Source organism: Falco peregrinus, chromosome 5, assembly GCF_023634155.1.
Source record: "Falco peregrinus isolate bFalPer1 chromosome 5, bFalPer1.pri, whole genome shotgun sequence".
Classification (NCBI taxonomy): Eukaryota; Metazoa; Chordata; class Aves; order Falconiformes; family Falconidae; genus Falco; species Falco peregrinus.
Window position 1 is genome coordinate 4350206 of NC_073725.1, and position 13349 is coordinate 4363554.

Here is a 13349-nt window from a genome sequence, read left to right on the forward strand (position 1 = left end):
CTCCAGGCAGCAATCTAGGTATTGCAGACATATCCTCATAAAACCTAAGATTTTTCGAGGCATGTACTGCAGTAATTCAAACTAGATTTACTGCTGCCTTTATCATGGCTTTTTTTTTTTTTTTTTTTACCAACACAAGTTAAAAAGTAAAAAATCTGTAATTTAGGAAAGCAATTTTTTATTAAAGAAATTGTAATAAAGAAAACCAATGTCAACTAAGTAAAGAATCATATTTTCGAATTCTAACAGCTGCTCTTAGTAAAATACCAAATGAAACATCCCTTCAAAAATCCTCAAAGATAAATAGTGCCCTAACACTTAGAGAAAGCCAATAATTCCTGAAGTCTGTGAAATTACAGACAGAAACATCAGCTGATGTTCATACAGAACATCAAGTCTTCCACACATTTATTATTGTTCCGAGAGCCTGTAAACTCTTACATCAATGAACCCACAGAGTCAAATTCTCAGTTAACTTAAGCCTCAGTTATACTCAGCTCAGCACAGCGGTGTTGATTTACCTCAAATGAGGGTGTACACATACCGATTTCAAGTATTTCCCTTGGTACAGAGTAAGTAAAGACATAAATTCCTAAGTATAGAGCAGAATTTGTTATCTGGCCAGTTTTTAACACCATTTAAAAATTCAGATTAACTCACAAATTCTTACGCATCTGCTGCACTAGAGGGGATCTAAGCTAAATATCAACAAATTGAACGTGGAAAGCAATGTTTGCAAGATGAAAGAAATGTAACAGAAGCATTAAAAAAATAAAGAAAAAGAGGCCAGGATGTGTCAGTTACTATGCAGAGCAAGCTCTGCTCAGCTGTCGTTTTCCTCATTCTGTGGTGGTTTGAATCATTCTGCAGTAAGCGAAATTACTTTAAAAGAGAGATTGCTGTAAAGGACCAGACAACTGAGCTTAAACACAAATTGGATGCAATGTATATAGACGCCAAGTTTAACCTCACACTTCTGTAGGGGAGAACAGCCTGTTTTACTGGGTAGTCCTGACCACGCTGTGGGTACTTGGCATGTTATTAGCTCAAGGGGCAAGCACAAGAAATTAATTCCATATCCACTTCTCTAAGAGAAGTTCCTGCTGCCCTAGGTGGTCATGATGGACACCAATAATGAGCATCCCTTGTCATCTTCCTCTGCCTTTTATAATTATGCAAAAACTATTGCTGCTTTTATAAAAGGATATTTTCCCAGCAGCTTGAACTAAATGCTTGTTATTTCAGGTACCAATTAAAGCATGTCAGATCCCTATGAAATTAATCAGCAAAGAAGTGATTCCCACTGACATGATGGGCTAGTTCCAAAGTTCCTAACCCAACACAGAACCAAAATGGCTGGATTTCAAAAAACAGGAGCTGACTCTTGCCCAATACATAAGCTGGTTTTCTTTTGGCCTCTATCCTTATTTTTCAACAGCTGAGGTTATTTTGCATGGTAGGAGATTTATTGATCCAATTGTCCCAGCTCTTCTTGGAACCTCCAGGCTTCCTCCCACCAAATCTTTGTACATACTGAGCCTGGGAAGTGCTGCAGAACTGCAGTCAGAAATTACAGGTTGGTCAGGAATTATACTCACTGTACTCCCACATTTTTCAGGATCCTAATACATCTGTATTGCATCTTACACACATATGGTGGGACCCTGAGATGCAGTTGAGATCAGATTGGCAAAGCTGTCCTGAAACACCATCCCTAAGAGAGAAAACACCACATCGATATCCTTTCCTTCCAGTTATTTATCTTTCCAGTAAATGCCATGTTTCCTTGGTTTTGAAAGTTGTTTTATGGAAAACATGTGGTTTGTGGTTTCCACATTCATGGTAAAGCATAACATTTATGCTGCACATCTGTCTACCAAAACCTGCTTTTAAGAGTCAACTTCTAGCTGTAAATGAATTCCATCAGCTTACCCCTTTCCCTGCCGGAGTGTCTGGCATAACAGCCACGTGACAGTGCTGTACAGTGTGTGCAGGTAAACTGGTAAACAACTGGAACGCTGCACAACTACCAGACAGATTGTAGGAGTGATAAACAGGGCTTCTAGCAGATGGAAGCTCTTTCATACTTGCCATTTTGGAAAGTGTAAAAAGCACAGATCACTACAGAAGCTAGACTTATTTCAGCTGTGACTAACAACCTTTGAAGAAAGATGCTTACAACCCCTGGGAAAAAGTCAGGGTTCTCTATGACCTTTTGAAAGTATGATTTATTAACGTCCAACTAAATTGGTTACAGAGACAAAAGTAATAAATCAAATTGTGAATCAAGGTGCTCCAACATTATTACAAATTTTTGGAGTAAGTGAAGCAGAAAACAGGAATGATCCTGACTACAGAAAGTTTTCTTAAAAATCTGCAAGTCAGTGATAATTCTAACACATAAGATACCTTTCTTCATTCTGAAATCCCTAATGCCCTATAAAAACAAACAACAAATTCAGCATTTAGCAGCTTTGTGTATGTAATACCTCATACACGTAGTATGTTTTTCCAATACTGGAACTAGTACAATACTGTTAACATAAATACAAGACTGCCTGATTCTCACAGATAGTAGCCATCCCAAAGCTGTGGAGCTGAAGGAGCTCATCACCTCTTGTGGATCAACCTCTCAAACGTTCTCATAAGCTTTAATACAGTTTTGTTTTATACAACAAAAACACCAAATCCACAATTTATATAAAAAAGAAACGGCTTAAAATAATCTTTTAACATATGGCAACTATTTATGTGAAAAAGTTCTCTTATTGCTTTCAAAAGCTGCAGCAAGAATAGCATCTAAGAACTGAGCAGTAAATAATACATTTGGTGATAAGTTACAGCATTTACCAAGTCTCAACAGATAAGCCAGATAATATGCGCAGTTTCTTATGAACCCACAGCTGCTGGATTAAGTTGCACCCACCAGTAGCTAGAAAATAGAAAAGATGAGTTTTGGTGAATACTGGGATTTTTATTTATAGTAGACATGAATTCATGAATGAAAACACACTCAACCAAAAAAAAACCTTTTGTTTTTTAACTTCACTCCTTTGAATAGCACTGACTCCAGCCCTTGCACGATGTATTCAGTTATGTGGAGAAGTTTGATTTCATCCTTCTCTCTATCATATATGCACAGCGGGCCAAGTTTTGCACTCCAGCTTGCCCTCTCAGAGTTGTACACAAAAAAAAAACCCTGTATTGAATAAAATAAGGTATGCTGAAAATTTCCTGCTCTGCAAAGCTGGTCATCTAGAGAGACACCAGAAGAGATTGACACAAAAGCAGATGCAAGGACATTAATTATGCTGAGCAGATACAGCTGCCCCTTCCCACAGCACGCTACCCTTACAAGGTCAGACTCCAGCATCCAGGTGGGAAGAAAGTCTTGTTCACAGTCAAGGAAAAGATACAGAAGTAGGCCACAATGTTTATGGGGGAAGTTGTTAACTACAGCTTTTAGGCCAGATTTGTCATTTAAAAGCTTGTTAGAATGGACTGTTTTCCTATTCTTCAGAAATTTTTTTAATAAAGAGAAAAATGGGACACTGAATAAGGACTTTTAGATGTGAGTGGCCCCACAGAAAACCTTAACGGGACTGTAAACAGCCGAGGGCAAGTGGGGGGCATGGAAAGGGGTAGGGTCTTTGAGAGGTTGTTTTTTTGAGACCAGCACTGGACCTTTGCACAACCCCAAAGCTGTCCCTGGTTGTACATTCTGGCACCATGAATTTGTGTTCCTTTCTGCACAGCAATCTGGCTTCAACACTGAAGTGCCGAATAACAGGTGCCTGTGTTTGCAACCACCACCTCCTTCAGGAGCCAGGTTTCAAAAGAAAGCAGCAATCTTGTTTCCAGTCCTTCAAACAAAACTTTTTGGTGGAAGAACAGATCTCTAGGATTTTTCCTTCTCAAAGTTGTGACTGTTTTCACTTTTCCTTCCATGCATCTCATTTTCTGAGCTCTGTATAAAGACCCTAAGTACTTTGCTGGATCTGTATTTCAAAAAGCATCTAAAAGAAGTAGGTCAGTGCTGGCAAACTAACACAAAGCAAATCTCAGAGAGCAGAGATTCAAAGGAACGCAGTGATTAACAGTGCATTCCAGTCCTGGTCAGTCTAAAGGGCACTTTATGCTACCAAGAGTAGCATCCTAAACAAGTTAGGCTGTTTCATAATCCCAAACTTACACTCTACCAAAATCAGCAACCGTGTTGAGTCTGCAAATCTGGAAGTAGAGCTGCGGGTTTCTGTTTCTATGAACATTATTTCCCTGGATAATTTTTTTTTTTTCCTTTCTTTGCTGTGTAATTTGAAAACAGAGCCAGTGTTTTAACACCCAAAGGCCTGAGCCGCTCCATCATCTTGATCTAAGTTTATAGCGAGTGTTTTACTTTGTGAAGGGATACACAAAGAAAAGCAGTGTTCTCAACCAGCCCTCCAAAATTGTATTAATTAATGTTTATAAAGTCATCAAATAAAAGAGCTGTACCAGCAGGCAATGGTCATCAGGAAATTTTAAGACTGATCCGTTGAGTTAAACAGCTCGGGGATCATGGCTGTGTATGAAAGGAAGCAGCAAGTTGCCTGATACATTATTTTTACCGGTCAGGATAGGAATGGGGGAACAAGTCAACTATTAAAAACAACAGCTGACTTATATTGCAGAAAGCTAATGTAAATTTTGCACCCATTAATAAATCTGAAGTTCTGGGGGAAAAAACTTAGCAAAATTTCCTATTTTAGCAAGAATAACTGTATAGAGTATATTAAGGTTTGTGAATGATGAGTATATTTTAATGCAGAAATACACAGAAGTCACGTCAAGACAATTTTCTTCCACTTCTTAATATACAAAGAAGTTTAACACTAAACCCAGTTGTTTCATACAAAAGTAAGCAGGGACAATTACACTGCAGCTGGAAACATGGGGTCAGAGAATCATTCACAACTTGTTATATCGTGTTTGCAAATGCGTATCTGAGATTTACAAAAGGAGCTATAACTTGTGCAATGATTTTGCTTTGTGTATTTATTAAATTCCCTGGATTATTCTCAGGCATTATTTTTCTGGAGATGGTAGTAATATTCTGAAGTTTACTTTCTTGACATGGGAATTTTAAAATTACAAGAAAATTTTATATCAATGCTTCTTGTCATTAATCAGGTGTATTTTAGACATTTTAGATAAGTATTTAGCAAGATACAAGGCAACACTGCCAGTCTGATTTCTCAAAAATCATGACTTAAACACCCAATATGAGATTAGTTTCATTTAACACCTGATAATTTTAATGCATTACAATTATTTAACTTTGCCTTTTGGCCTCTAACCCTTTTAGTTTCAGATGCTATCAACTATTAGCTCATACGATGAAGTATGGGGAAATCCCCTCCATACATAGAAAATACAAACCCAGCAACCAGATCAGACAGCAATCACAGTAGCTGCCAGATATAACAATGAGCAAGTTTAATGCATCCTCCGCAAATTTTGATCCCTTAAAACCTTTTTTATTTTATCCCCCTATCCTCTTTTGTTATTAAATGAACGTTATTTTTAGTATAAATGGTAATTACCAACAGCAAGGATAATTACAAATATCAACACATTTTTGTGCTAAGTTTTGACAGTTAATACAAGAATAAAACATAGGAAGGGAACAAGCTATGAAGAGATCTTCACTTTCCTTGAAAAACCAAACAGCCCCCAAAGTTTAAGATTTCCTTTGGAATCAAAGCCCAAATTTTGTCTTCATATGGATGTGAACCTTGCCTTATTGTAAGCTGCTGGCGTAGTAGTCGAGTGCTTAAACGATGTATTAAATACAAAGTATTATGCTATCTTCTTTCTTTGGTAATTACGGAATTAATAGTGAGGCAGAATTCCTGGGCAAAGTGAAAAACGGTGAAAAAGCATTCGTCTGCCTTTAAGACAATGGGGCTTCAAGGTAACAGAAAGCAAAATTCAAATATAAATCCAATATGACATCACAGATTTGGTTTAAAATGGAAGCATTCATCGTATTTCCGTCGTGTTACATATAATACATAGATCTATTTTTAATGGGTTTTCTTTAGAACAATGCAGCACACAGTAAAGTGCAAGCTTTTCTAAGCTACTGGTCCTTCTAAGAGTCTACCGTCTCCATGCCATGTCCAATTGTTCCAGTCATAAACCAGTTTAACACGCCAGCGACGCATGGATTTGTTTTGTGTCACTGAAGCGGCGTGTGAGAAAAGGGGGTGTGGGTGGTGACGGGATATAGATCGATAACTTGGAAACTGTTGTTGCCAGAGCCACAGACACACAGAACAGACTTGAAGAATCATATAGGTCAGGCTTGAGTTGCAGATAGACAGGAATGCAAATTATTCTGTTACGACTGTGCCATCTTGATTTGATGGAAAACACAAAAATACTGCCCATCTCTATAATCTTGATGCAAAAGCACGACTTCTGCTACATTTGTTTCCTGCTAAATTTCTGACCTATGATTTAGTAGTTTCACAAATCTAGCCATATGTATAAAATTACAGGAAGGGGATGCAATTGATTTAGTGCAAGATACTTGAATACTTATCTGAACATAACAAACAGAGGAAGATCAAAGACTCCATACACTTCTCCATAAGGCAGATGGTCATTTTTTAAATATAAGATCTTAAATATGCTGTTTATTTCTTAAGAGGTAGAAAATATCAAAATACTAAGAAAAAATTTCTAGCTTAAAACAATCAGCTCACTTTTTAAAAAGTCTTACTGTTGCAATTTTTAGGTTAATAAAAGCAAATGAAGCTACGGAAGCACAGGATTTCGTGCTCTGTGTAGATTTTACTTACTGGAAAAAGAGAGAGCTTCTTCATCTAGTCAGTGCTCCAGCAGTATATACAAAGAATGTCCTCCTTTTGCCCTGTTGGGGGCTATAAATCTGAAGTGGAAATTTTTCCCAGTGGAAAATTTTGGCGATTCCTGCATTTCTAGCACTATATTTAGCTGGGTACAGTTCATGTATAAGGCAGTAGAACCACTGATATAAGCTCAGAACTACTTCTTCCGTAATGCTAAGGAGTAAGCTAATAGAAACAAAAGCTTATTTAAATCTTTTCTACAGGCAGCAAAACATCACTCAGATTCCAGCACCAGCTGATAGTCTGTTTTAGCAATTTATACCAGCCCAGAGACAGCTGAACTACTCATTGAACTGTGGAAGCCTACTTACAGTTTGAGTTGCTAAGGCTTGCACTCTGATTTCTCAGCACAGCTAGGAGAGGCTGCTGCTGTCTCCAATGCAATTCAATAAGGCATAAGTTAACTCAGAACTGACGTTATTAATATTGGAAAAGTAGTGTAAAAGCTCCGCTTTGCCCTCTTGCTGCTAACATTCAGTACTATTTATTAAATACTTTATAAAAAGAAGCTAGGGCATTTATACATTCAAATAATCACTGCAATAGTCAAAGGAAACATTAATCATCAGATTCTAAATTAAGCACAATTCTGGTGATATGCACACTTGTACACGTACACACCCCCCACAAATATATTATTTGTGTCTCTGTGTGTGTGTATATATAGTTATATATAGAGAGATATATTTTGTATATACTTCTTTTAAATCAGATCTGAGAATACACACAGAATATCTTCACTTAGCTCCTCTTTCACCAGAGGACAGGATTGTCCAGTTTGGAAAAACCAGGTTCTTTTCTAAGGTCCATGTAAGTTCCATTGCTCACCCAGGAGTCATCGTTGGATTTCCTATCAAAGATTAAACAAATATCTTTAAATGTAAAGCTTATGTTTTCCATACATATGCTGTGTAATGCTATGCGCAGATACCCAATCCAGCCAATTACCAGCTGCAGTGCAACCCAGTACAGTCTTCAAACACAGCGATATAGCTTGGAGAGCTGAACTGGTGTGTCTGTACCGGGCCTTGGAGACGCACCTCAGTAGCCTAGCGTTCAGCTGAGATCAACACGTATTTCACAGTCACATGCCAGTGCTTAGTGCTTAGTACTTAAAACTACACTCCAGGTTTATTTCATGGTCTCAAAGGCAGCTTTGAGTGGAAAGTGGAAATTTACCTTTCACCCCCCCAAAGATGGCCCACCACAGTTATTGCATTCAGTAAAGTTGCTCTCAGTCAAGAAGTGAGACTCATTGCACTAGATACCATATCCTGAAGTAATCAATCTGCTTTTAGTGTGCAATGTTTTTGGCACAACAGCTAATTATTCTTTCAAGCAAATCAAGGCTTGTGATTTGTTGAAGAGAGAAATCACTAGTGAAAAGCGGAATGCATAATTCATATCTACTCTAATACTGGGTTAACACTTTTGCCATATAGTAATTAAATTCTTTATTCTGTTATATAAATTTACAGCACAAACCTCAATTTTCAAATCCTCATTATTATTCACAATTCTCATTGTGAATATACAATTACAAAGTATTAGACTGTCTCTATCCTGCTGGAACCAACGTTTCCTTGTCTTTAGTAGGTATGACTGACATGTGATGAGTTAGCTCACAGTCAGGCATGCAGTGGTCTGAGCCATTCCCTTTTTGCACCTATTTGCACCTATTTTAAACATTTCTATGTTCCTCAGAAGTACAGTACCTATCTATCCAGAAAAAAATTAGGAACCCAGATCTGTTAGCTGTGATACCTAGGTCCATACAACATTCAACTCAGCTCCACTTGTTTCATTGCAGGAGACTAGGAGAAGCTGGACGGCAGAAGGCCGTGATCTCACTAGTGTTCATTTTTGTCTTTTGATGGCTGAAGTCTCATGTTAATTGATTTACAACAGGAAGAAATAAAGTGCCCTCTGAATGATAACTCCCTCTCCATGAAATAGGGGGGAAAGGTACAAATCAAAAACAGCTGTGGAAATGAAAGGCTCCAACTCTGCACACTTCTGCACAGGGCAATCCCACTGAATTTGGCAGAAGGTCAGAAGAAATAATTAAGCTAAATCCAGCTACTTCACTTTGCTTGAAAGAATCAAAGATGCTACATTCACTCAGGCAAATTCAAAAGCAGTCTAAATATCAATCACCATCAAGGCAAAAAAGTCAGAAAGAAATTCAGGGATGCACTAATGAAAAAAATAAAATATATTAATTCTGAGTTTCAAGTAAGTCTGGAGTGGTTTACATTGCCAAAGTATAAAAATCAAGAATATGGAAGAAACCTGGAAAAAACTGGAGCCTGCTCTATGGCAGCTTACAACCAACTCTATAATAAGAATTTCAGTAAATGGTAGCATATGCTAATTATTATACAGTACCTGAAAAATCTAGGCTGATGCTCTAGATTGTTTTCTTCCAGCACCTTCCGTCGTTCTCTCTGTAGCTGCTCAATCCTCTGCTTCTGCATTTCAGCCCCTTCAATATTCCCTTCTTCTAGAAACCTGTAGCACCAGCAGTGATAAGAGACACAATTGGTGCTCCTGTCCTCCATCTTTGCCAGGTCCTCTAGAACTACAGAATCTAATCTTTACAGCAGGCGGTTCACAGTGTTTGAAAGGTAAAATGCTACATCTGCAGACAACTGCACTATCAAAAAGTACTTAAGGAAAAGCAACCCTCATAACCAGCTCAAAGTCATCGTTACATTCTTTTACTTGGATGTTAGCAACAGTAGAAATACCACGGCAGAAAGAAATCTCAGGTGTCTCGGGTTTTGGCTATTCAAACACATTATGTTCAACATCCAGTACCTAAAGTACTGAAGTTTTAACATCTTTGGAAAGGCAGTTATCTAGAAGCATCCAAGAGCCAATTCTAGGAAACACTGGTCCATGACGACTACACCATCTCTTGATAAGTAAGATGTCTGTTTCAGATGCACATTAATGTAGAAATAGAAACACACTGCAGGTATCTACAAAAAATAGTTTGAGCTTAAGGTAAAGTGAGTGTGCAGAAGATTAAGAACTATTTGAGAAAGATATTTAAAGAGTTAAAACTTCTTACCTTTGGTCCGGCCTAAAACGTGTATCAGTGGATGGAAGTAATGACCTAGTTTGCAGGTCCAGTTCATTTAACTCCAGTGCAAATTGAGTAAATCCATACCACTGTTCATAATCTTTAGGCATCGGATCTACAGAAGAAAAGAGTACATGTAGAATTCTACTGAAATGCTGTTATCTTTAGAAGGAAAATTCCAAGCTCCCCTCAGTCCTTTATCTCTGAACCACAGTCTCAATTCTGGGGGGAATAAGAGGTGTTTAATAATGTAACAAAAGACAACATCCCCCTTGATAATTGCACTGCAACAAAACAGATTTCTGTTCTCTCAGCTGAATCAGAGCACAACTGTGATGAAGGCCATGGCATTAGCATAGTGCTTTTTCAGACTACAGTAGACAAAACCCCACAAGTTTGAGAGAAGGTTGGATATGGCTGTCCTTGTCCTTACAGAACTGAGCTTCGTGGGCTAATCGTCCAATGTTTAACACACAAAATACACAACACTTCTCTACACAAAAAATGAAGGGGGTTGTTCATTCTTTTTTTGTCTTCCTTTTAGCGTCCTCAGTACCCACTTCATGCCCAAATATGAAAATGAGAAAGAATGAAGCAAGTGCAGGCAGCCATGGGATTAAGTTCTCCGTATAATTTAAATGATGTTTTCTTCTGGTCTAGATTTTAAACGCTTGACAAAAATGTAATATTCCACCATAGAAATAACAATAAGTTGGGGCATAATAAAGAGATGAAAATAGTAAGCTTATTCTCAAGCAGATCCTAAGTTCTCTACATTAGCCATTCCGATCACTAACTTGCTCTCCATATGCAGTTTGAAGATGAAGTTGTCCCACAGTACAAACTTTCATGCCACTTCCCAAAAAGTCGATGCACAACTTTTCCAGCTTTATCCATGACACTGCCTTCGATCTCATGTGCATTTGGATTCCAATACTTTGCCTAGAATTAAAAGGAATGAGGGGAAAAAAGGTGCATAAGCCGTCAGGTGTCAGTGATTTTGCCATGTCAGTAGCACCATGCTGCAGAGTGGTTTTCTGCAAAGTATTCACTTAGGTGTGCATTACAATACCATATCCAAACAACTGCTGTTGATATTATTAATCAGCTTATTAAAATATTAATGTTGAGAATTTATTTGCCTTTTTTGGGGACAGTACTAGATAAAGCATAGCTGACCTTGAATTTTGCCCAATAACAGGTAACACTGACTTCTTAGTTATCTACATCTTCCCCAGATTTGCAGAAGAGGAAGAGAAGGAACTTATACAGTAATCTCCACTTTAGACAATTTGCAGTATCACAGGTGTAAGACTTGCAGGCTCTCAATCTTTACAGTTTGAACTCTAAACATCCACTGCAACTCTGCAAATATAATACAGTACTTTCAAGCGAGTATTTAAAAAAGAAAAATCAACCTATTGCTTCTAAGACAGCACCAAGTATTCAGGAAAACAAAGAAAAGGGAACTTTCCTTCCGCTGCTGAGCCTGCCATGCTGCACAGGTATGGTGAAGTACTTAGGCTATATCTATATGGTCTGTTTCTATGCAAAGCACAGCCTTTCTCCAGCGATCAGATACAGAAAATGCAGGTTAAGGCAAGTCTCCTAGCATGCTTTGCAAAACTGTTTCTTAAGTTAGAAATTTTGGCATCGTATTAGGTTTTCATTGATTTTCCTTTACTAGGAAGAAGTCATCTATTGTCAAAACCTAATTTTAATTGCAGTTATTAAGGGCATTTCCTGAGGAAGTCATATCTTGATGCCTTGTACTGAAGCAAAAGCTTTGAGTGACACGGCAACCTCTCACTTAAACTCCTCTGAGTACCTGCAAAGGGCTAGAAAAGAGCACTGGGTGAAGCACCGCACGTAAGCACTGGTTCTATGGTTGCTGAATTAATGCAACCACAGCACATGCCAATGGGTTAGCAGGAGGTATGTGGTAAACCCCTGTCAGTAGACATCTTGTGCCTACCTCTCTCATCAAACCCATGGTAGGCTTTTCATCGTATTTCCTTTCCTTCCCTCATACTTTTCCGCATCTCCAGTTGAATCACCTTAGAAAGCTGTTGCTTCTCTTTCTGGCCTGGCTCCACCTAGTGAGCAGCAGTTCCTTCAGAGTTACAGTTTCTCAAAGAATCACATGTAATTACAGCAGAACTCTAGGAAAATGTAGCTTGTAAGCAGTTGTACTGGGCTTCAGCAGAGAACATCCACCCACTGCTGTGTCTGTTAGAAAAGGCACTGCCAACATTGCTGTGGTTACTGCTGTGGTTACCTTTATAAAAGTCAGTTTGCAGTGGCAAGTGTCATCATTAAGATTTTTGATGATGATCTCTCCATAGTGTTCAATCCATCTCTGCCCACTTAAGATGTTATGGATACAAGATGTCACCTTGTTCCATGCAAAATGGTCTTTAAAACTGTAAGAAAAATACACAGAAGAAAAATCTCATGCCTTGTTCAAATGATCTCATATACTTGTGAAAAAAAAAACCTGCAGAGAACTTGATTAGAAAACCCCACAAAACAATTTTCTCTTCTGAAATGCCTCATCTTCTTGTCCCACACCTTCTCAAAACCAAACCCTATGACAACAATCCTGTCTACTAGAAAACCCTTTCCACTACTGCTATTAACAGAATAGCAGAAATCCATACAAATGGATTCAGTTTTTTCTCAGTTTACTTGCCCCTCTTTATCAGTTTTAGGTTTCCAAAAGTAATCATTCTAATATCTTCTCCTGGCTGAAATGCCCATTTCACAGCTTGTAACACAGTGACAACTGAAAACACAAGGACGTGGGCCACCAGAGTCATCAGAAGACTTATTGAGTGGAATGGGCTTGGCTCAGGCTCTCAAGGCTGCACCTATGTGTGTGCTTTAGGTGAGATCAAAAGTTCTCACCAGGTAGTTCAAGATGTAGTCGCACACTGGAAGACAACAAATAGGGAGAGATAAACAAATACCAATAGGTAATACAGTATTTTATCTTTTATTAAAGAACTAGATGTTCTTATAAAACAGCTTTATAAGATGTCAAGAAAAGGAAAGCCTCTTGAAGACATATCTACAATTTGTTCTGGGTATTGATAGTGAAGTTGCTACTGGTAAGGTAAAAGGTAAACTTACAAAGCGCCATTTTCCTCAGAGCAAGTGCCTTGCACACATCCCATGAGGGTATTAGAATCTTCCTTACCTCCCCTTAATCACTTGCTTTCACTTGCTTCTTTGGAAGAGCATACACAAGCATAGTTTTTAGACTAGCAGAGAAGTGTCCAATTTGCCCCACAGTAACTTGTTTTCCTGCTCCTACTTGCAGGTCACGTGCTCTATCATGCATGCTA

At 38.2% G+C, this 13349-nt stretch overlaps 1 protein-coding gene across 15 annotated transcripts in view; it reads right to left on the reverse strand.

The window, feature by feature from the left end:
* Positions 1 to 2953: 2953 nt before the first annotated feature.
* The window catches only part of OSBPL3 (oxysterol binding protein like 3), a 90286-nt gene continuing 79890 nt past the window's right edge, over positions 2954 to 13349 (reverse strand). For all 15 annotated transcript variants that reach the window (XM_055804028.1, XM_055804029.1, XM_055804025.1 and 12 more), the window contains 5 exons: positions 12281 to 12425; positions 10800 to 10944; positions 9991 to 10117; positions 9303 to 9425; positions 2954 to 7764 (listed from right to left, as the gene is read on the reverse strand). In XM_055804028.1, the coding sequence (XP_055660003.1) occupies positions 7668 to 7764; positions 9303 to 9425; positions 9991 to 10117; positions 10800 to 10944; positions 12281 to 12425 (637 nt within the window). In that variant the 3' untranslated portion in view covers positions 2954 to 7667. The remainder of the gene's footprint in view (positions 7765 to 9302; positions 9426 to 9990; positions 10118 to 10799; positions 10945 to 12280; positions 12426 to 13349) is intronic.